The sequence below is a fragment of the Alligator sinensis genome, unplaced genomic scaffold (assembly GCF_000455745.1).
Source record: "Alligator sinensis unplaced genomic scaffold, ASM45574v1 scaffold592_1, whole genome shotgun sequence".
In the NCBI taxonomy this organism is placed as follows: Eukaryota; Metazoa; Chordata; order Crocodylia; family Alligatoridae; genus Alligator; species Alligator sinensis.
In genome coordinates this window covers 1,214,205-1,239,562 of record NW_005842214.1, presented here as the reverse complement: position 1 = coordinate 1,239,562, position 25,358 = coordinate 1,214,205, and the positions used below count along the sequence as shown (strand labels likewise).

The 25,358-nt window shown below is 42.5% G+C and overlaps 1 protein-coding gene across 15 annotated transcripts in view; it reads right to left on the bottom strand.

The window, feature by feature from the left end:
* The window catches only part of PHF21A (PHD finger protein 21A), a 196,732-nt gene that overhangs the window by 50,006 nt on the left and 121,368 nt on the right, over positions 1-25,358 (bottom strand). For 13 of the 15 annotated variants that reach the window (XM_025207927.1, XM_025207931.1, XM_025207925.1 and 10 more), the window contains exon 6: positions 642-839. In XM_025207927.1, coding sequence (XP_025063712.1) covers positions 642-839 — 198 coding nt within the window. Of the gene's footprint in view, positions 1-641; positions 840-3,066; positions 3,279-25,358 lie in introns of those variants that run through there. The other 2 variants (XM_006026928.3, XM_025207936.1) reach the window with 2 other exon arrangements.

The window sequence follows — 25,358 nt, the reverse complement described above, 5'->3', positions numbered from 1 at the left end:
CCTCCTCTAGCTTCTGCTTCTTCCCCCTTGCCCCTGGGGGCTGCATGGGGTGGCATGGTCCCTTGGGTCAAGGGAGCCCACAGCCTGAGGACCAAAGAGGGGGAAGCCATGTGATGCAGAAGAAGGGCCATACAGTATGGTACAGAGAGGGGGCATGCACTGTGTGGCATGGCTTGGAGGGAGGGATCACATGGCATGACACAATATATGGCATTGCAGCCCATGTGGCATGTGGACAGGGGAACAAGCATCCCATGGCAACTCAGAAGTTGGACAGCCCTGTAGTAGAAGATAGGTAAACTGGCTAGCCTTCATTTCTTAAAATAATGGTGCTTCTTCCCTCTCTGAACTTGGTTCCAACCCAACTTTTAGAACAAATAGCAAAAATTATAAACTGTAATTTATTCTGACTGTGGTTTGAAGAAGAAACCAAGACTGAATGCTACCATGTGTTCATACATGAAGTAGGAAATTTCCACTTACAGAAAGGCCACCTTAAAGCCCCTGCACCATTTAAGTCCCACTTAAAATCAACTTTGATGGCTTAAGCACGATTTGTGCTCAGCTTTCTGCATAGTGATGAATTTTGCTCTGAATAAGCAAATTTGTGTAGCAAGAAAATACTCTTGGATTTTTTGTACCTGTGATCCAATCACGTTTGGAGAGGGTGCAGTAGATTGCTGCTGCTGATGGTGGTGCTGCTGTAATTGCTGTAGTGGTTGCTGTTGTGGTGTTTGTAGTTTGTTTTCTGATGGTGCCAATGGCTGTATTTGAAACTTACTGTCTGGCTGCTCCTGCTTTACTATCAGATTCTTACGCAGCTGTTCCACCACTCTCTTCTGCAGATGAAAAGAAACAAACAAATATAAACAGGTATAGTAAGAAGTTGCCTACACTATAGCAGAAGGATCTCTCCTACTAGATTATACGGTCATCACACAAAGAAGCCATACTGTCATCCTAGAGAGGTATATATTATCACTTAGAAATAAAAGAAATCCTGACTATGGGATTGCCTTAAACAATTAATTTTCTCTTATTCTACACAAGATGAAATGGGTAGCAGGTTAATGAGATACAGAATTGTTCAATAATTCCAGCAGAATTTCTCTTTTTGAGAATCTGGGACAAAGTGTGGTCTAGTGGACAAAGCACCAGACAGGTCCACATTAGAATGGAGTTCTGTTTCCAGCCCTGCATCTGGCTTGCATGGTGATTTGCTCAAGAGCAGTTGCCTACACTTTCCTGATAAGCCCTAATACCTTCCATGGTTTGAATCAAGGCCAGAACATTTTGCTGAGCCCATGAAAACTCCCCCAGAATGGATCAATTCATGAACCTCTGGAAAATCTTAGTTGCTGTCTACTCAGTTGAGACTTGTTAGAATTTGCCAGCTAAATTCTCTAAAGTTTCTCTCTTCACTGAGCATGCCTCAGCTTGAGATTGAAAGAGCTGACCAAGATTTTCCTTGTGACTGGTCCTCCTGAAAGCTAGGGAGCCAGTTTGGTACAATGCACAGAAACTGAAAGCAGAGAGACTTTCTTTACTATACACTCAGTGCTGCCTTTTTCTGGCATCTGGGAAACAGCACTGCTTAAATACAGCAAGGGAGTTAGCCAATCAGGGCTGCCCAATGTACAGTTGTCATCGGGTGCCAGGCAGACTAAGGGAGCCTGCAGAGCATACTGAGATGTGTGAACAGGGCCCCTCCATGGCTGCATAGTGTCAATGCTGCAAGCTCTCCACTTTTCAGGGCCTTGGCATTCAAAGGTCTGTACACACAGCTCGGGGTAAATTTTTGTACCACAAGAACAAAACTGGGAGAGTTCTCCCAGGTTATTCAAATGCGTGTATGCAGCCACTAAAACTATTTCCATGCTGAACCTCCAATTGAATCCATTATTTCCAAATCACAACAACCCTTTACTGTTTAGCAAAAAGCTGTGAAACTGCATCCCCATTACTCTCTACTGGCAGGTCCATATGGCCTTCTACTGCTACCATTTAGTTCGGGTATAGTAGTATAGCAGACTATAAAAGTTGTCAATAAACTACAGGAGATCTCAGAATGGTCCATATGATGGATTTCTCAGTTTTGTTTTTAATGTACTTGCTCATCATGATATAGTAACTATGAATATGCTGATATGGTGCAACACAGCACTGTGTAAAAGCAGCCATTTTGTTTGGAAATGTTTGAATTGTTTTCTTTTATAACACAATACAAAATAAAAAGTGAAAATAAAAACAAAACATTCCTAAAAACCTGCAATATTTTTTCGAGAATTTTCCTTAGTAGGGAATTTTGCAATTTCTTGTTAAATTGAATTTCTAGACTGTGCTGCACAGCTCAATTTACATGGCTCTTAGTTCTGAAGTCCTTGCCTAAGAAATGTTAAGACAATGCTGACATCTACACTCCTCCCATCCCCACCCAGCTCCAGAGTAAGCAGCATGTATAGGATCCCACACTGGAGGGATTAAAAGAACACACAATGCCTAAGCACGCAACTGAAACTTGTGAATTTGCATTACCGACCTTTTTGCAAAAGACTTAATTCAGCAACTCTCAAGGGTACCGAGCAAAAGTAATCTGGCTGCTAGAAATGCTTTTTGGTGTTCTGAGGAGGATCAGCTGACAACCTTCTCCAGGATTCTACCTCAGATATAGGAGATTAGACAAACATAGATCCAAAGCCCCTAAAATTTTGGGAAATTAACAACTATTTATTGTATACAGAAGAGTATCAAGAGCTGCTGATGACTAACAAAGCCCTAATTTATTTGTTTTCTCCTAGAGTAGAGAGCAAACAGCAGCAGCAGAGAGAATATTTTTGTAATCCCAGAATTTTATATGGAGTTTTAAATGGTCTGTGTATGTCAGCCCATTCATACATTTAACAATGGAACAATCATTTAAAATTGCTTTCTGAAAACATCAGCTATGTTAACAAGCTAACTAAAGTGCCATGTCAGCAATCAGAAACAGGAACTGAAAGAACATTTCCAGAAAGCAACCGGGAGTTGGGGAGGAGAGGAAATAAAACAACACAAAGCTCTAAATACCTGCCAAAAAATGAACTGCACATAAGAACTGCGCAGGAGACTAAAGAATTACTGTACCCGACACAAACAGGAAGGGGACTTTTCTTTTCCACAGCCATCCATATGAAATTCAGTGATAATGTTGCTCTTCTACTGATTCCCTAACTCAAGGAAATCCGCGGCAACAGTGCAAGAACTCATTCTCCCACTTGTTCTTTACAAAAGGAAGGATCAGTAGTGAAATGTTTAAAAACAAAGGGGAGGGGGGAGCCAGGAACGAGTACTCCTTTGCCGTCCTGCCATCACAAGGTGACAGCCAATCAGAAAAGCTGTTAGGGGAGTAGGAGTCAAGTGAGTCACATCACATTCACACAACTAACTGTTCCTCCCCTAGGCCCTGAAACAAAGCCCAGGAAAGCTGGGGAGAAAAACAGGAGAGAAAGACACACAAACTTTAATTAGGACTCCACAGGAAAAGGAAGGTTCTGCATATTTGGCACAGGACAGATTAGGCAAGCAGAAAAAAGTTCTCTCTCTGGAAGTCGATACTCTCGCCTTTTGCAACATGCTGTGAGAGCTGCTAAGCAGCTGCATTTCCTGCCGTCCATATTTATTATCAGCATAATCAGGTGGGAAGAAGGACCAATGCTTTCACATTTCAGAGGTAAAACTGAAGCTGGTGCGGAACACTAATTGCTTTTGCTGTGTCTGTTAAATTCCTCCTAGCAACCGGCAACAAAAATGCAACTGCGATGGCTAAAATCTTACTACACAATCTCAGAGAACCTGTACTTATTACTCATCAGGGATCCTGGTTTTCTCTGTTTAAAAATCACAAATTCTCGAATTAAAACTCCTCAAAATCTGCATTTTTCCATGATTAAAGTGAAACACGACTATATATACAGGTATCGGTTGAACATAATGATTTATTGATATACTTACAATTTTAAAGCAATGTGGAAGCCTGCCCACACCTCAAATCACTATAATAAAATAAAGTCTAAATACCTTTACATTTTGGTGTTTGATTTTGGGTTTTTTATCATGGAAAACTGGCGCTCCCCCTGCCCACTTTGCTCACTGGGATGCAGGTCCATCTCTCGCTGTTCCCTCCACTGCTTTGTGGCACTGAGCAGCTCTGATATGCCATTGCCCCTCACTCCCCAACCACAGCCCCCTGGCTCTGCTAGTGCCCCTCATTCCCAACCCACAGCCCCCTGCCCCCCCCAGCCCTGCCAGAGCAGGGCCCCAGCTGTCAGGGCTATGGGGCCAGGGACCAGGGTCCTCAGCCCCCTGCAGCAGCACCCAAGCCACAGATGCTGCCTGACTGAGGCAGCAACTGCTATGGTGGGGCACAGCTCCCCCTCTCCCATGGGTGGCATGGGTGGAGCGGAGCCAGAGTGGGGCGGGGACAGAGCCTGGGGTGAAGTTTGGGGCTTCCCGCCCTGCTATCTTCCCCCTGGGGCCTCCATGGTCCAGCAAGCAGGACCTGGCATAGCAGGGCAAAGCGGGACCAGGTGGGGAAGCTCAGTACTACCACTGAAAGACCCACACCACCATAACAAGGCCCCCTGCCCACGCAGCAGCATTCGGGGGCACAACTCCATGTTGCCACCCCCACAGCTGCCAAGCAGGCAGGGGGGGGCCTTGTCATGGAGGCCTGCAGCTCGCAGCAGTGACACTGAGCTTCCCCGCTCTGCTCTACACTGCTGTGCTGTATCCTGCCTGCCGGGCCACAGAGAGCCTAGGGGGATGGCAGCAGGGCAGGGAGCTCGAGTCTGCAGCAACCAGCCTGCACCCACCCCTGCACACAAATCTGGTGGGCACATGCCCTCCATAACCCCTCCCAGGAGTGAATCCAACAGCAGGGAGCCAGCCCCCCTCCGCCCCCCAGACAAGCCACCTGTGGCTCCATCCCACTCCCCACCCAGGCCCTGCGGCCGCACATTCCAAGTGAGGGCCCCTAGCTGGAACTCTTCCAGCCTGCATGAGGAAACCCACTTTCTGCTTTTTTCTGGGTTTTTCTCTTTAAAATGAGAAAATCTGTTTTTTTCTCCTTAAAATGTAAAAATCCGCGTTTTACCACATTATCCTGTGGTGAACGGAAAATCCGGATCCCTGCTCATTATCAGGAGTGGCTGTGAATTGCACATACAGAGATCATTTAGCTTCACCTGAAAACTCTTAGGATTTTCTATGAAACTTTTGGGACCCTTTCCAAATTGAGACTTTTAACAAGATCTATCAGTTTTCAAACACTGTTACAGTTTGCACCATGCTAAACAATTACAAACTGAGGCCCAGTCCCAAATGAGATCTGTGAAAGCAAATCCTTAAACCTTCACAGAGCCCAACTGATGTCAATGGGCATCTGAGCAGGTGTAAGTGTCCATTCACTTGGGGACCACATTAAGAAAACAGTAGATACCCTTTCTACACAGGCTTTTGACAGCAAAGCAGTTTGCGGGGGGAAACGCTGCCCACTTTGCATCATTAAAGCATGCTAGAACAGTGTTCAAAAAACAATTTTGAACCATGACATTGCCAGAACTATGCTTAATCAGTTTTGAACACAATTTGTGCTCCAATACTTACAAGGTCTTCAGGTAAATTTGCAATGCCTGCTATAAAGTTCTAACCATGTGTTTTCTATAAAAAAATAAAAAATTAAAAAAAAAAAAATCAATGGGGTTAGCTTACCTAAAATCCTGCAAAAGTCCTTAAAAAGTCTCATTAGCTCTGGAAACCTCCTTTGCAACTTTTCTGTCCCTGGTCTTATTAACAGTTTCTCAACATTTTTAAACTAAGATTAACTGTCAAATGTAATGTGACATTTTTTCTACATCTGCCTCACAGAAAGGGAAGGTTTTAAAAAAATTTCTGAGCTCCTCAATAACAATATCTTCCTCAAAAATGAAGAGTTATAAACCCCACCCCCCTCTCACTGGTTGATTTTCACCTCAAGTTCAATGCCAACCACCTCTTTCACCCCTGAGAAGGAATAAATGAATAAGCAGTCACTGAATTTGCTGGTTTTTTTCTGTATTCTACCCAAAGAAATAATTGCTAGTACTTTGCAGTGGTTAGTATCAAATCACTTCAAAATCCATTTGTCAAACACTGCCCCTTAAGTCTGCTGCATAATTTCAGGACTCTTATTCCCTTGACACCCTCATCACGAGGTCTCATCAAGACCCGTTCACACCAAAGAGTTCAGAGTCCTTGACACCTTATGTGACATCTTCTTACAGGTAGTAATTGTAATCAATATTGTGATATTCACTCTTAGAACTGTGTCATCTACATAGTGAATCCAAACCGATCAAGGCATAAAAGAATTTTCAAACCAGAACATCTTACCGGCTTCCATGATGCACAGACCAAATTTCCTGCAACCTTCTGGCCTTCCAATACCAATACTAATACCAAAAAAACCCTGGATTTTTTAAATTGAATTTTTATTGTTTTCATCAAGATTTATCTTATGCAAAAGTTTACATAAAATACATATAAAGAAGTCTTTCTGGGGCGACCACATATTTCACTTCCTTTACAGTGCAATTTCATTAACTAAATATTATTTCCATTTTCTACCAAAAAAATTGCAAGGAATTTAGCAACTTTAGTAATTAATTCATAAATTCTCTTAGTGATTTTATATTTTCTTTTCAACCAAAAGAGCACATCTACCAAAATATCTCTAACAAAAGAACATTCTATATTTACTTGTTTAAAAGTAGCAGAGAGAATGAGAGGAAAAGGTGGAATATTACAAAGCTTCACTTTCTATACCCTTTTATACCATGGAAACAAAGCTTGCTCAGTTTGAATTTACCAGCTGCCTGTTATTGACTTGCTGTAACTTTCCACCAACTCCAGGAAGTATACTCTACTACACATTCCCATAATGCACTAGGAGCATTCTCTAGGATTTAATATTTGCCAACTGCTGAGAGTGAATGATAGGATAAAAAAAATATTTCAAATAGCCCAAAACTCCTGTCTGGAAAGGAAAAAAACACAAAAACACAAAAGGAAAAAAGAAACAAAAAAAATGGAATTTCCTGGCTATGCCAGAGCTTACTAAAGTCAATTTTATCTTCTATCACGCCCCCCGCCCCTTCCCCAAAACAACACTGCTGTTGCACGTAGTGGGAAATACAATACCTATGGCCTCAAAAAAAGTAAAAAAGATACCATATTTACATTACAGAATGAAGAAAAAGATTCTGGTACACCCCCCCCACTTGTTTATTCTTTTAACTGGAAATTATGTACATAGTAAAACAACAACAGGAATAGAAAAAAAAATGACAAGCTAGTTCTAAATGTGAGTATGTTTCAAGAGAAGGATACGTGTATAACTATCCTTTAGTCTAAGATAGCAAAAAAATGAAAAGCTGTATCAATCAAATATGACTGCAAGGACAAATATTTATAATGCAGAATTCTAGAGCTGTGAAAACAGAAACTGTTATACAAATAAGGGAATTTTATTCCAGTGACAAAATGGTAAAAGGTCTACTGGAATTTTTTTTGGATATTTGCATGGCTATCCAGCATTTTCACAGAACGATGCTGCTCCTACTGTGCTGGATTTATCCCATAACCTTTTATTAACGAAAAATGCCAAGCTCACTAAATTAGAAAGCATTTGATTCTTTGAAGCTTAGCAGGAAGTTATGGTTCCACATTTCACAGTAGTGACTGAATGAGTACCTACATATTTATGTGAAAAAATAATGCTCGCTTTGGGGCTTATTCTCTCTCTATATGCATGTAACTGCCATTAGCATCAATGGGTCTGAAGTGCCATAGCCACAGGACAGATCCCTTTACTGGGAATGATTATTGAAATGTACACAGTTATTCCACTCTACACTTCTCCTATCAAGTTTATTTACATTCTAATAAGCAAATGCATACATTTTTCAAATACTTAATTTAAAACAGAAAAATATAAACTCTACCCAATCCATGGCTTCACTGGCAACTTGCCAGGAGACTAAGGGATGCATTTAATGGTGCAAATTCATCACTGTATTGGTATAAAATGGATTCACAACCCTCTGATACAGAAACCACCCCTAAGCAAAGCACTGGTAAGTTCACAGGCACCCTAAAATAGGGGATATTTTAAGTCAACCTAGGGGTGCAGCAAGGGCATTGTGTTTGGTACCACACCATCAGAAGAGTGTGAGAGGAGGATAAATTGCCTCACTATCCAGTAGAGGAACAGGCAGAGTTATCTGCCATTTAGTTTACCTGTTGGAGGGAAGAGGTTGCACAGCTCCATGAGTTATGAATCTGTTTCTCTAAAGCAGAGCTGGGCTAGGCAATTATTTTGGATGGAGGGCCACTTAACTAATTTTGGTGAGCTGTCAAAGGCCACATACATAAAATCTTTTAGAAGATATAATTTTAACAAATTATAAATAAAAAACAAATCATATACTAAAACACAAATATCTACTATAACATATTTTAATTTTATTTAAAAAATATTTTTGTCTTGATTTATGGTTTTTTGAGTAATGTATATAGAAGCGATTGATTGCATAAAAGCTTAAAATAAAATCTTACTCACATATAATGGAGGGTGGTGGTCTGTGGGGGGTGGGGGACTGCCCATGCCCTAGGTCCCAGGAGCCAGCCGGGGTTGGGGGGGAGGGAGGGAGGTAGTGGGGGTAGGAAGTGCATGCAGCAGAGCTCGCTCAGGTGATGCAAGTGTGGCCTGCACCCCCTCTCTCCCTGACCCGCACCTGCCCCACAGTACTCTGCACGGGGCCAAGACCCACCCACTCCTGCCCAGAACAGCCCACGTTGCGTTCCTGCCCCAGACTGCCAGCCCTCACACAGCTTTTTGGTAGAGTTGTTCGTGGTGCAGCTGTCCGGGTCCTGCTCAGCTCCCTCTGCCTTCAGTGGCTCCTCCTTCTGCTGCGCTGCTGGGGGTGGGGGGGGGGCTCTTGCCTCAGTGCACGGGGCTCTAGCTCCAAGTCATGTTCCACCCACTCGGCCACCCACAGGTGGCTACTCATCATGCCAGGTGGGTAGAGTGGGTGGAAGGCAGCTGGAACATGGAGTCTGAGCTGAAGCTCCATGCACTGGGACAGGAGCTTCCCGGCTGAAGCTCCCCCCTTTCCACCCCACCAGAGCAGTGTAGCAGAGGCAGGAGGAGCCACTGGAGGTGGCAGGGAGCCGAGCAGCACCCGCGTGGCTGGAACCACACCAGAAGCAGCCTCACTGGGAAGCTGTGTGTAATGGCTGGAGCAGGCAGAGGCAGGCTGGAGTGTGGCATGGGCTGCCCTGGGCGAGAGGAGGCAGGGCTCAGCCCCATGCGGAGTGCTTCAGGGGCAGCCACAGCCCAGTTCCAACCAATTGGTGGGTGCCCAACCGCAGGCTCAATCCAATTAGTTTGTGTGCTCAATCCAGCCCACAGGCCATATTTCGCCCAACCTTGCTCTAAAGTTAGCTCTGCACAAGCAGCTTACTTGAATTACATGGATGGACCTGTAGAATCTTTCACCACAGCCCTGGATTAAATTGATCTATGGCCACATTTTGACAATACCAGTCTTTCAAATTCAAATTAGAAAAATTTCATTAATCTGAAATGTCCCATGTTCAAAAGCAAGGTCAATAGATTCTACGAACTGTGTGTGACCTAGTAAATAAAATTAACTCAAATCTAGCAAAATAATAGCATATAGAAGAATTCATGATTACTTATTAATACTATCAAATCATCTCATATATTTATATCCCCTTCTATATCTCTTCAACTATGTCGGGGGGTGGGGGGTGGAGGCTGATCTATGAACTTCTGTCTAGAAGAAAGGAAACATTCAATTAAGTATAGATGAATGTTTCTCTTCTGCACTAAAGCAAAGTCTGCAACTTCTATAATTGAATTTACCAGTATTGTGACTTTACAGAAGTAAAAATATAGGCCAAAATTCTCAGAATAAGGGTCAAAGAGCAGTTCTTCCCACACTGTTTTTCTGCCATGGTGTCTTCGGCTTCTGGCACAGAAGTGCATACCATGCTAATTGTGCAAAGACAAGAGAAAGAAGAAGAATAATGAAAGATTTCTCAAATTAACTGGTCTTTGCCCAAATGTTATCAACCGTATTCACAAATTGAATTAAAGACAAATTAAAGAGAGCATAAGATCCCTTTGGAGTAATTTTTCCAACAGCTAATTTGCAACTTTTCAACGGGAGGTCTGTTGGCATGCCTGCAGCTGTTAAAGGTAGAAACAAACTGGGGGCTGTTTAAGGAAAGGAGCCTATTTGCTGTCCAGAATTGCCAGCTCTGATTTTGCCCCATAAGCTACAGACTGATTAAAGTCTCCCTGTAAAATCTGCAGATCTTGCCCTACTGAGAAAACCGAGTGGCACATGCTACACCACAGCATACGCAGACAAATGTACAATTTTGATGTGACAATTAAGTTACATACTACCCTGCAAGCTGCAGAATCTGAACTTTGGAAAACTGATTTGCATCACTGTTTCAAACCTGCTGAAGTTGGGCAAGTGTCATTCACCCATTTTACTGAAGTGGTAACTAAGAAATTATACAAGGGTGTATCAGAAGTGATAACAGTACCCCACCAGTGATATAGTACACCTGATTCAAACACACAGCTTTGCTGACTTTCAAAATCAATGTGGCAATTCTGTGTTCAGCTGTGCGAACTGTCCACTAAACAACTCTTCTCTACATAGTGTGGATTTTCATTATTCCTCTGAAGTCTAACAAACTGTTGTGTAAAGCACGTACAGTGTACACTGTCAGTGAGTCTTCACTGTGGTGGCAGAGTGCTCACTCAGTCTTGCAGCTGAGAAAATAAGCTCCGCTTGCCTGCTTCCATTCCACAAGAGTCAACCCAAGAAATAAGGCATGGTGAGGGCATGCTGGGGACATCCCAAGCCACACTGGATTAATTCCCAAGGTAGATGCCCATGGAAGGAGGAAGTAGGGCTAATTTCTGTAGCAGTGAGACTGAGCACTGCCACCCTGGAGCAGGTGTACCTCGAATATTCTTCTATAGGATAGTTTGCAGAGGATAAACTATTGCTATCAGTTTGCTCCTAGAGCTCAAGGCATAAAGGTATCTCCTGGATTTAAAGATCCCGAGATTTAATCCTACTGAGGGAGAATTTATATGGTTCTACATCACAGCACTTCTGTCTTTTCAATTTTCTTTTTCTGTTTTTCCTAAAAATCTAGGAAATTACACACACACACACAATTAAGAGTAAGCATTCAAACCTTAGGAAACACCAGAATTAAGCTGTCCATACAGTCTTAATTCAAACCCCTTTTGCATAAAAGTTATGATTCAATCTTTAATTACATTAACTCATACTCTTTGCCTTAAAGGGCATCACAGAAGAGAAGATGAGGCGGGGGTTGCTAAAAAGAAAAATGTTTCTTTGTTTTTAAAATGGAACAAATTATGAGTCAGGAGAGTGGGGTTCCTTTCCTAGCTCTGTCATAAATTTCCTGCATGATAAATTGGATAAAACTTCAGTTGTGGTACAGATTAAGGTTGCACAAGCAATCTGACATATGGTATTTCCTAAATTTTGAATTTTACAATCCTGATATTCTTTTAACTTAGTTTTTTTTTTGTACATGATACCCCAGAGTTATGAAACTGCATTCCCTCCTCTTCAGGTGCCTGTGGGCCATACCTTTGCTTTCACACTGCCAGCCCTGGTGGCACACCAGGACACCATAGGAATGTGTGTAGGTATGACCCTGCACCACCACAGCAAGAACCTGGGCTCTGGCTTTCCATGGCGGCAGCCTGTGCCCCAGAGACAGCTGGGACACTGGCAGCTCTAGTGGTACTGTGGGCAAAGCCCTCCCACCATGGCCAGAGCTGGGGCTCAATGACAGGGCTCCCTGCAGTGGCAGGTAGTGCGGCAGTGAGATCTGGAGCTCTAATCTGAGCAGCACAGTGGGCAGAAACTCTGCTGTGGCCAGAACTGCAGTTCTTGCCAGGGTGGTGGGGTTTCCCCACAGCAACAGCCAGAGCCCCAGCTTTTGCTAGGATACAGACAGCTCCATCAGCCCCACAGGCAGAAGCCCCTTCATCCACAAGCTTGTGGCCATTATTTCTTGTAACCCCCGGGGGCGCCTTGGTGAATAAATAGTCACCAATTCCCTTCTGTGCCCCCTATAAGTTCATCACGGGGGCACAGAAGGGAATTGGTGAGTATTTATTCACCAAGGCGCCCCCGGGGGTTACAAGAAATAATGGTCACAAGCTAGCAGACAGCAGATTTAGATTGGACAACTCTTTCCTGCTTATGCAGGGGGTCGGACTCGATGATCTATTGAGGTCCCTTCCAACCCTAACATCTATGAATCTATGGCCAGAGCCAGGGCTGTGGTGGTGGGGTTTCCCATGCCAGCAGCCACTGTCCTAGAGAGTATTACCGTGGATTCCAGCAGCAGCAGCCTGTGTCCCAGTGAAAGCTAGGTCACTAGCAACCCCAAGGGCTGTGTAGGCAAATCCTGCCACTGTGGCCAGAGCCCCAGTTCTGGCCATGGTGGCAACGCTTCTTGTGGAAGCAGCCAGTGTCATGGCTTTTGCTGGGGGACAGGTAACTCCAGCAACACCACAGGCAGAAGCTCCACCACTGCAGATAGAACCAGTGATTTCCCACTGTGAAAGCCAGCATTCCAGTGAGAGCCAAGGACGCAGGCACCTCCAGCTGCACTGTGGTCAGAAGCTCCACTGCTGTGGCCACAGTGCACTGAACCAAGTCTTTTGCCCCAGCTCTGGCCATGATGAAGAGGCTTCTGCTCGCAGTTCTGCTCAGTGCTCTTTTCCCCGGCGCACTGACTGCTGCTGTGGGAAGCCCCACCACCACGGCCAGCAAGCTACATCTGGTCCAGAGGCCATATGTTAGGCACCACCGATGTACCCTATAAAATGGTATACACATTATTCTACATTCATTAGAAACCTTCATAAATGCATGGTCAGTGTAATTTACTACCTAACACTGATGTGATGTCATGTGTAGAATACCTCTTAATACGTGCAGGAAAACTGATAGAGGGACTGGATCTTGTATGCCATAACGATCAATGTATGATACTCTTCATCTGTTTTAGAATTAGACCGTGCCAAACTCCAGATGTGTAATTTATGTACATAGTATTCCTGGATTAATATTCCCAGCTTTTTGAGACTTTGTTCCCTTTAGAAACAAAATCAATACCTGAAATGCTTTATAAAACTACAAGAAATACTTTACAAGCTTAACAGGTAGTTTAAATCTTGAAACTGCTCTTGACTTTCTTATTCTTAATGCCTACCAGCTATTTGTATACAGTGTAGCATCACCAAAATTGCACCTTGCTACTGCCCACTTCTGGTCTCTGTATATTTTTCTGCTTATTTTACTTCCAAAACCAAGGCTTTATTTAATTGTGGTAGGGCAAGGAATGTGTTATAAAATGGCTCATAAACCATTAACAGAACTAAACAGCTATGTTAAAATTCTAGAATTTTTACTGATGCCGATGTGTGTAAAGTGATTTGTATAATGGGGTACTGATCCCTGATTGGAGTCTCTATAAATGAACATAAAAGTACTGGAAGTTTCAACGTGTGAAATATTTCAAACTAGACAGGACAAAGTGCTAGAAAATTTTCTATGGGAATCTATCTTCCTGAGGTCCTAAAAGGACTGTGACTTTATATATCTGTTCTTAATCTGATTTTTGTGATTGTATGGTTAATTGAAAAATAAACAGATGCCTGTGTAGATCACACACATGCTTTCAATTATTAAGAATATTACTACTCTATAATTATTACACTATTATTAAGCTGGCATTAGTGGGCTCCTATACACGTGCATTGAGGCTGCTCTGACGCACTGTAATTACAGTGTGTTGGAGCAGACTTGATTAATTGAGTCTGCTGGAGTGTGGTAATTACCGTGCTCCAACAGACTCGTGTCACATGTTATTAGTGTTCCCGTAGTGAAAAATGGCGTCAGCGCTTTACTTAAAGTTCATTCCACGAGCTTTAGTTAAAGCACCCCCATCACCATTTGTCAGTGGGGGGATGCTCATACACGTGACGCTGCAGTTGCTTTAATTAGCATGGCTCTTGCAGCCTCACTCACCCTCAGCCACCTCAGTGGCTCTTCAGCCAAAATCTACTACCAGCAGTTGTGAGAGGATTAACATTGGACTCCTCCTCTGCTCTTTGCAGTCCCCAAGAGAAGCAGTAGCCAGCTTGGTGGCCATGAGGCACAGAGTCTGCTTGCTCCATTCTACCTTGCTTCTATTCCAGGGAAGAGAACTCAGCTTCCTGTTTAAGATGTACTCCAATTCTGGAGGGCTGATTTTGGGGGGGAAGGGTGCATGGGAATAAATATGCTATTTCTAAATAAACCCAGGGGAATGGATTGTAAGTCAAATCTTTACGCAAGATATTCTTACATAGTGACACAGTCCCATGGGTTGCTTGCAGACATGAACATCTCCCACCACCCCAAAAACAGCACTTTATTTTAAACTCAGCACACTCCCACACCGAGCTCAGCACATCCTAAGAAGAGGCGTCACATTAGTTGGACCCAGCTCATCCAACGTCTGTATAGACTGGGCGCTTTAGTGGGGCTTTTTTGGTGCTTTTATCTAATAGCTGATTGAATCTGCTTTAGATAAAAATGCCAGAAAGCCCCATTGAAATACCTGATCTATACAGATGCTGCAGAGCTGGGTTGGACTAATGCACTGCTTCTTCTAGTAAAGCGTGGTTTGTTTGGATTTTTTTCCATGTCCGTCAGCAGCCTTGAATTCAAAATTCAGCCAGTCTCATTTTCAGAGGTACACTGGTGCAGAATCTACCTCCTATTACTGAATCACAGTCATACACAGTTGTGAGGTGAAAATGCATGCAGCTCATATTTATGCATTTCATGGGCACTCAAAAGTATTAATTGCAGGATGACTAGTTTAATTTTACCAGTGAAAGTAAAATTGGCATTATTTAGAATTAAAGGGATTGGATCCGCATAACATGTACAATGACCTGTGGTAAATTAAGCCTGAAACTGACAAAAACAGCACTTAAAATCTAAAATGCTTTACAGACATCACTGATAAAAAAAAGATGGGGCCTTTCTTAGGGAATGAATAAGAAAGGTTATAATAGTGGAGTACAGAATAATAAATGGAAAACATGCAAATTGGTCACTCCTATTTACTCTCTCTCAAAATACAAAAAACAAGAGGTATTAAATAAAATTGAATGGAAACAAATTTAAAACTTAAAACAAGATTTTTTTTTTAACATAGTGCATAAGAAACTTGTTACTAAAATCATTGTGGCCCTGTCATGTTGAATCTTCCTTAGTATGTTCGGGACGGGAAGAAAAGATGCAAAAGTCTAATTAGGGATCAATCATGCTTAGTGAAATGGTGCTTATCCTTCTCTATACTTATAACTAAATAATGTTAAATTCCATTTCAACCAAGGTGATTAATGATAACAGTGTTCAATAATATAGTAATTCCACATTCAGTTCTATTTCATAGTTTAAACCAGTAGTGCTGAACCTTCCAGCCCTGTAGGCCAGATGGTTGGTACAGGGTCAGTTGGGGGCTGCATACAATGTGGGGTCAGTTGTAGCCTGCCCCACACACTAGATCCATCCTCAGAGCGACCCCACATGCCAGCACATAAGGCTCCCCTCAGGTCCAGAAGTTTGGCAGCGAGGGAAAGGTGGCAGCATTAAATTGCCATGTTTCTGGAAGCTGTGGCGATTAATCCTGTCACTGCTTTCCCCCCCACCATTAAACTTTGGGACCTATGAAGAGCCCCATAGCCTGGGGGTCTTTCAGCTCTGCAGACTGAAGGCTGAGCACCACTGGTTTAGACAAGATGCTAGACCACATAGCCATGGTTCCATACAGCAAAAAAGAGCAGCAACGTGTAAGTGCTGACGGGGTGAGGGAGCAACTCCGCACCGCAACAGCCACCCCTGCCGCCACGTGTTGGATCCAGCCAGGCTGCAGCCCCACACTCCACTGTTGGCACTGAAATCTACCCCATCATGCTCCCCAGACATGTTGCCTATGGCTAAAACCCAAGTTTATTTTATTTTTATCCATTTAACCCATAGCCTAAATACGCAATTTAATTCTAAACAAACATAAGCTACTTTGTTGTTCTCTTTAGTAAAACAAACATGATTAAAACATAATATAGTAAGGAAAAACTACTGCCCTATAAACCAAACCAAAACTGAACTTAAATCTCTTCAACCCCCTGCCATTAGCTGATGCTGCTAGTTCAAATTGTCCTTCTCCAGTCATACCAAGGAGCATGGAGCAGTCAGTACCACATCTATAAAAACAACAAAGCCATCAGTCTTGTTTAGCCCACCCAAGCCCACCATACATACCAGTGTTTATCTGTCTCCATAGGAAGCAAAGCCTCACCAAGTGGGTTTATGTTTTAGACTACATAAGAATAAAGGTATCAGGGTTTTCACTGTTGTTGCATTAGCCTAAAAACACCTTATTTCAAACCTTTCCAAAGCTGGTAAAAGCTTTAAATCAACACTACTGTGCTTACCCTTCAGATATTTCAGAGCCAAGAAAAGCTCCAAGCATCAGAAGTATTCTTTGTCCCTTAACATCTACCTCCCTTAAGAATACATGCTATATCTACAGAAAGGAAGAGTCTTTGAAAAACAGTGACTCATTGAAGGACTTGGGAGTCATCATAGCTAAACTACCTCAATAGGAACTCTCAGAACAGTGCTGAGAGACAAAAGGGGCTAATACGATCCACAGACATATAAAAAGGGTTGTATCGAGTAGAACTAAGGAAGTGATCTTGCCTCTGATCACAGCATTGATAAGACCATTATTGTGTCCAGTCCCGTTGGTTTACATTCCAAGGAGAGCGTTGAAATAGTGAAGACAGCTCAAAGGCCACAAAACTGATCCAGGAGCTGAAAAATGAGGCTTAAAGAATTCAAGTTATTCAGCTTAGCAAAAGAAAGCTGAGAGGCAATGTGGTCACTGAATATAGGTGTTTACCGATGGAAAAAATACCCGAGAATGGGGTGTTTTTCACTTTTTCTGACAAAGGCATAACACGATCCAACAACTGGAGATTGAAGTTAGACAAATTCAACCTTGAAAGAAGAGTGTGCCAGCAGTAAGGATAATTAAACAGTTGAATAGCTTACCAAGAGAGGTGACAGACTCATCATTACTCAGGTCTTTTACACAAGGTTAGATATCTTTTTAAAAGAAATGCTTTAATCCAGCTTCTATGATCTACAGCCTGCAGGTGTGGGATGGGGGAAACTGGGTAATAATAACAGTCAGATTTGGCACTGGATTTATGCGAATCTTGTTCACCCATCCTCCTTCACAAATCACAAAAACTCTGCATTAGGGCAGTGTGCATCATCAACCCTCATTCTTCAGGGCTTGATCTTGTCATTCCAGGAATCAGGAAATATTTTTTCCTTAATGCACAATTAGCAAGGTACACTCCTTTTCTCTTTCTTATGAAGTGTCATGGGTTAGTCATAGATAGAGAGACAGGACTCTGCTTAGGGAGGACCAGCGTTCTGTGGTGAAACAGAACACTCTTCGACACTTTGCTCTTGTGTCTTGCTCATATGCTCTGGATCTAAATATTCCAGATTAGGCATCAGGAAGGAAATATGCCCCAGGTCTGATTGACAGGGACATTGGAAGTTTTCTCCTTTCTCTGCAGCATGAGCCGTGAATCATCTGCTAGGATCAGCTGGGCAAATTTCCCCTAATCAGTTCTCTGACGCTGCAGAGGCCCCAGGCATTCTTGACACCTTAGTTTCCCAAGGACTACAATGTTTTAGTTTAATTTAAGTCACTGGGCTCAATAGAGGAATATCTAGGTGAAATTTAATTGCCTCTGATAGATGCAAAGTCAGACAAAAATATCTAATAGTCCCTCCTAGCCTAAAATTCTATAAAATCTGAGAAGTTTCCCTTTTTTACATGATGGTTGCACTTTCATAGCTAACATTTTCTAGCATTACTTTTAAGCAAAAAAGATATCCATATGCCAGAGGGCATGGAGAGAGCATCTTATCATCATGATATATTACAGAGACATATATAATGTCTAACTTAATACTAACACTGGAGTGAATTATGTAACCTTGACCCATGTTTGACTCTTGAGATTTAGTACACCAGGACTATTTTTGCACCTGATCAACAGTCTTATCTATCAGCTGTTTGGGTACTTGAAAGAAGAAACTGCTTCTTCTTAACTAGGAAGTCTCCTGTTGTGGTAGCAATGATTTGAAAAGTGTGACTAAAGAAACCACTCATGAAACACGCAAGTATTTTATGAGTAACATTTGCAAAGGCTCTGACAGAAACTTCAGAGGAAAATGTGTCTGCCCAGACTATCTGGTCTACTAGATACCTAAGAGTAGGTGGGTACCCATCCCAAAAATGTGCATGTAGGCCCAGGAAAATGATCCTTTTCCGCCTTTGGAGATGCACCGCTCTCCCGTTCTTTCAACAGGCAAGCTGTGAGAAGGCACTTCTAACATGTTGGGATCCAGCAGACTCAGATGGTAATCACCAGGTATCCTGGTTTTCTGTTTAAAATTCCCAAATTCTCTGATTTAAAAAAGAATCCCAAGTTTTCAGATTAAAAAACAAAAAAAATCCACATTTTTGCACGATTAAAATGAAACACCAGTATATATTTAGGTATCAGGTGCACACAATGTTTTATTGATATATTTACAATTTTAAAGTAATTTGGAAGCCTACCAGTGCCTCAATCATTATAATAAAATAAATTCTAAATACCTATATATTTGACCTTTGATTTTGGTTTATTTTATCATAGAAAATCAGAGCTCCCCTTGCCCCCTTTGTTCACCAGGACACTGGTCCAGCTGTGGCTGCCCTCCCCAACCCCCCACCCCTGCTTTGTGGTGCTGAGCAGCCGTGATATGCTGGTGCCCTGCCCTACCCCTGCTGTTGCCCCTCATTCCCAAACCACAACCCCAGTTCCCCCTAACCCCAAGCAGCCCCTTGCAGTCTGGAAAGCTTCCTATGGTTTTCTCCATTAAAGAGGAAAAATTGGGTGTTTCTACAGCAAACTGGAAACACAGGTCCCTGCCAATCACTGACCTAGATGGTTATGCTGGCTTGCTTCTGAGCATGTACAGCAGCTCAAGTCTAGATGCTTAGGGATCCTTCCAGGTCAAAACGGACATGCATTATGAATCTAGGTTTTGTGACTGCTGAGTGGGTGGAATAGGATCATGCATTTAAAAACTGCATAAGCCCTACTTAGAAATCTTAGGGTCAAAATAAGATCTGGGTCTCTCCATCTACATGGACATTATCCAATGAGGAAAAAGCACTTCTGGGAAAACAGAAAGAGAAAAACTGAGTGGCAAGGGGAAACAATGTAGAACTGTTTTGCAAATCCATTTCTTTGGCAAAAGGCATGTAATTCCTAACAGGGATCATGCAGAGGCTAAGTACAGATGTTCAAAAAACCCCTGGTAGAAGCGTTCCAAGTTAGAGCAGGAGCCCACCGAACAGACAGTTCACTGCTTGGTGGGGGGTCTTTGAGCCTGCATGCACTGGCCACTGGAGGCACTTCTCCATGCCTCCCAGGAAGCTGTCAGGATGGCCCCTCTCCACATCCCCAGAGGCTGGGGATGGAGAGACCCTGGACCCACTTCTCCCCAGCCCCCCACCCCCTCCAGCAGGCAGCCTGGGGGGCAGCAAACTGCTGTCTGGCTGGGGCTGCTGCAGGAAAACAAACCCTGGAGCCTTTCCCCGCACCAGCCCTGGCTGGGCAGCAGTGCACCATTGCCTGGCTGGGGTTGCTGCAGGTACATAGACCCCAAATCCCTTCCCCTGCCACCCTCCTCCAGCTAGGCTGCGGCTCACAGCTGGCTGGAGGGAGAAGACAGGGCTGGGATCAGAGGCTGTCACTGACTCTGGGGGGAGTTATCCCAGAGCTCAGGTACAGCAGAGAGCTCTGCCTGAGGCTAAAGCACAGCAACACTGCCTGAGATGGCAGCAATTGCGCTCTAAGTTAACCCTCAATGGGATCTGGTGCACATATTCAAACAAGCACTCTAACTGAAACCACTTTAGGGTAATATACATTCATCAAGGGTTAACTTAAAGAGCAATCCACCATTTTTAAAGTGCTAAAAAAGTCATGAACATTTGTTCAGTTACGGCTTCAGAGCGCTTTCTGCAAGCTTAAAGCACAACAGGGATAACATCTGCACCTAGCCATAAGGGAATGTAAACATTCCTATTCTTAAGTTCATACCCTTACTTCACAGGGTATTTGTTTGTTTGACAGCTATACTGTCATAATTTTAGACTGTTAAACCTCTGCTCCAGGGTTTATAAAAGATCAGAGCACTTGTCACTCTCAGTGCAGGTAGAGTGAGATAGAGTGGTTGAGCAGTTCATTTTTCTTTATAATTACACTCCATTAACCTTCCACATGAGAGCTCCCCTGTGCTTTCATACCAGCAGCACCAACTGGCTGTGTTTGATAAGGCTCAACAGAGTCTGCAGGACCAGCACATGTAACAAAAGGAACACTTTAATACTGCAGACTTATGCACAAGCCAGATGCAGCTCTGTTACTTACAGCAAACATACTCAGCTAATTTATACACAAATGGAGACCAACCTCTCCCTAACTACACCCCCGATCATACACGTGCCCCTAGAACTACAGGATTACATGATCTGGACCTTGCATGCCAAGTGAAATTTTACTTCACATAATTCAAATGAGGAATGCCAAGGAATTATTCTTTATAGTAAGCCAAATATTTACTATGCTTTCCTTTCACTGCAGAGATGTGTCAACAGAAATGTGTCTAGAGCATTAAAGCATATGGGGCAATAATAAAGAAAGTGACACTACATTATAATTAGATCACATTAATGCCTGCAACCAGAGTATAGCAAAAGGGATATTACTTTCTAAAATTAAATCTCCTCATGTACTTCTCAGTATTTCTTATGCTCTTTTTTTGAAAGACCAGATTGGTTAACAAACACCACTAGATCTATCTATATCCTTTTCAACAGTGACCACATAAATGATAGGCCACTCTGAAAAAAAGACTTATTCTATTAATAACGTATTCTATGAGAGTTTTAAATCAGTGCCAGGAATGCTATTTTCCATGTGCACAAAGGTAGATTAGTGTTTGTGTACACTGAGCACTGCTGCTGGCACATGCTTATACAGATAAAGTGGAAACCAATTTGGGAAAGAGGGATTGTGGGCAATTAATCTGGAATAGAATCTGAATTATTTGAAAAACCAAAGAAGTTCTATAAAAACTGCTCTTAACCTACACATTTTATAATATCCATTGGCATCCTTAAAATAATTGTCTCAGATACTTACATATTATTTGGGAACACCAAGCTATACATACATAACACCAACCTAGCCTGTGTAATACTGATACTATTCTTATAATTATTTTCATTCTCCTTTCCCACTTCCCTTATTGTTTCCCACACATTTATACTGGCACCTCTTTGTATCTCCACATAAAGAGGATTATAACTGAACAGTACTTCTCTTCAATAAATTTGGTGACCTTCAGCCCAGATTTGTAAACATGACTTTTTTTTTTTAATTGGTAATTTGAGAGAGCCTGAATGAGGACATACTGGCCCATTTAAAAACAAGCTGTAAGCCAAAGGTGCACTCTGTTAACCCATATGCTTGTGTCTAACTGCATTTTATTGCTGCCCTGATGAACTGAGTTCAAGGCACATGAGGGTGTCAGCCTGTCAATGCTAAATAATCTGGCTTGAATCAGGCATGTCCTGCTAATCTGTGTGTGCGCGTGCACATAAATGTGTTTGACTGATTCGGTGGCTGGAAGAGCCCAGGCCCATTGAACCGGAGTCCTGCAAGATAGCTCCACTGGGGGGAGAGGACTTGCAGAAGGGAGAGATACTGCTCCATATAGAAACACAAGTAACACAAGCAGCACATTGATAGACTTACAGAGACCCCATAAATGTACCCCTAATAAATGAACACACCCAAGTGACAGGCAAATCTGGCCTATGAAGCCATGTCATCCCCACAGAGACAGAAATCTGGTGGTGTGACAAGTGGCAATAGTATTAATTGTCATGATTTCTGGAGCTGTGGTAAATAATGCTGCTGGAGCGCATCCCATTGCTAAATTTCTGGCTTCATGCAGAGCCCTGTGGGCCGGATCCAGAGCACAGAGCTCTGCCATAGGGCCCTTGGGGCTGCCTGCATGGCTGAAAATTTGGTGGTGGAGTGGCAGCTGTAGCAATTAACATAGCCACTACCAAATAACCAGCCTCATGACTAGATGACAAAGCCCCATGCTCTGGATCCAGCATGTGGACCATCCCACACAACTCGCCCAACCTGCAGACTGGCTACATGGGACCAGATGAATCTGACACTCCTGTGATAAGCCAAGCACAGCCCTTTTCCTTATTACAGCCCAGAGATAACAGAATTCGTAATTTGTCTAACCCCTTAGGAAGGGAAACAAGTTGTTTGGCGGTCTTTAGGAAGAACTACTTAATGCTACAGACTAAAAATGAAGTTTGAGAAAGCCTCCTCTTGAGTTCTGTAGTCCTTTGCCAAATAGAGGCAAGACAACACTGCCTACTATAAAAATAGAAAATAAAGACACATAAAAAGACAGAAAAGTGCTCTTTGGTATAATGCACACATATGAAGTGTATTTGTGAGTGGTGGGGCAAACAAAATATTTTCTCTTTGACTTTGCAAATCAGCCTTAAAAGCAAATTGCAAATTTCATTTCATTTAATGCCAGTGGTAAGAATTAGGCAAAAACACTATCTTTTAAATCTTATTGCAACTGTTTTTCCATTTATATATGCACTGATTGCCTGTTGCAGAGCAAATCAATACACCCAGGTGTAAACATGTTTCACTCTGCAAACCAGTTCCACCAGTTAAAACAGACAATACATTTAAGGAAACTCAAATTATTTCATTGGACCTAAATAAGCACTTTTTATATGATAATTCATTTGTGAATATGGGTGGAAGCATTAGCCCAGGCTTGGCATCCAAGAAATACTGAAAATCAGTATTTGTCTTCATCTACACAGCAGTCTAAAACATTAGCAATCAACTGGTCTCTCTCAGGTATTTCTAAGATACCTATCACTTTGGTATCTAAAAGCTGTTTAAAACAAAACAGTAGTTTCTCCTCTTCATGGTTTCAGGTTGATGGAGTTTTTTGGAAAGAAACATGCATGCAGTGCTGTGGAGAGAGGATGAAAGATTATGGAATCCTAGCAACTAAGGCACACTGGAAAAGCAAGCCACTCTGCTCTTTGTCTGAAGGCCTGGCAAGTTTATTCAAAACTGATCATGTATCTACTTTGTGCTTGCTATTGAGGGTAACAAGCCTTATTCTTTCTCATCATCACAAAACTGTGGCAAATGGGAGGAAAGGAAGAAGGATTCTGAAAATTATATTTCATGTAAAATAACATATATAATCTACAGTTATAGATGTGAGAGGCAAGGATTTCTTTGGGTGATATCTTTTATTGGACCGAGTACGTAGACAAGCATTCAAAAGCATGTCTACCTCTATCTGATGGAGACTGCTTGGAGACCTCTATTGGACAGAGGTTAGACAAGCTTTTGAATGCTTGTCTACGACCTCTATGCGCTTGGTCCAATAAAAGATATCACCCAAAGAAATCCTTCCCCCTCACATAATTCCAGGACCATCACATCTAAAGCATCACTCTCACACTACCATGCATATAGCTGTAATTCTTACAACAGCTCCAACATCAAAGAGCTGAAGTGCATGCAAGTTGTTGGGAACAATGACTTTTAAGATGACAAAAGAAGAAATGTTATCTTCAAAATCTGCCAAAACCTGGTCATGAATAAAAATAAAAATGTCAAGGTTACTAAGCATGTGTAACAGTTGTTGTATTAAGTGAACAATAAGGTAAAGACTGAATTGTGCCTAAACATATCCTGGGATTTTGTCCTTGATATAATGTTTGGAAGACTGTATAACATATTTAATACTAGCACATTCCATCCAAAACCTCTATTGGTTTTCACTTGGGACAGAGTTGTATCCCCATATTGACAGGGGTGTAGGTTGTAGACGTGTTGGTCTAAGGACATAGGCAGACCAGGTTCCTTGGGTGAATCTGATATCTTTTATTAGACCAACCCAAATAGTTGGAAAATAATTATTAAGCAAGCTTTTGGGTTCAAAAACCCTTCGTCATGCTAAGGAAGTTACAGCAGTTGGTATGTGCTCTTCCTGGATGGAATGAAAAGTAATCCTGGCCACCATGGATGTAACCAGCCTATATACCAACATCCCACATCAGGATGGCATCCAAGCCTGCCTTACATATCTACAGGAACAAGATTACAACTCAGAATACAGACCCAAAGATATTACTGACCTTATACACTTCATCCTCACACACAACAATTTCACTTTTAATAATCAACACTTCCTCCAGATGATGGGAACAGCTATGGGCACTAAAATGGCCCCACAGTATGCCAACCTTTTTATGAGCCACCTGGAAGAAGACTTCCTCAAGAACTGCACCATCAAACCCTTGCTATACTCAAGATACATTGATGACATCTTCATCATTTGGACTGAAAACTTACAATCTCTGATTGAGTTCCATCAGAAATTCAACAGTCACCATCCCTCCATCCAACTTTCTTTAGAATACTCCAGCACCAACATCTCCTTTTTAGACGCAATGATCAGTACCTAGAAGGGCAAAATACAGACCACGTTATATAAGAAACCCACAGACCAACACACGTATCTGCACAGAACCAGCAATCACCCTAAACACACCAAAAAAGCTGTGATATACAGCCAAGCCCTCAGATACCACCAAATTTGCACTGAAGAGAACACCCAGGATTGCCACCTCACCAATCTTAAAAAGGCTTTCACCCAGCAAGGACACTCCTCCAGAGAGGTAGATCGCACGTTTGAAAGAGCCACCTGGATACCACGTGAAGAACTGCTGCAGTACAGAAGAAAAACACCCACAAATCGCACACCGCTGGTTATGACCTATCACCCATCCCCTGAACCTGTACGGAAAATCCTCAAAAAATTGCAACCCATATTAGAAAAAGACCCTATTCTTAAAAAGATCTTCCCAGAGCCACCCATCCTAGCCTTCAAACAAGCACC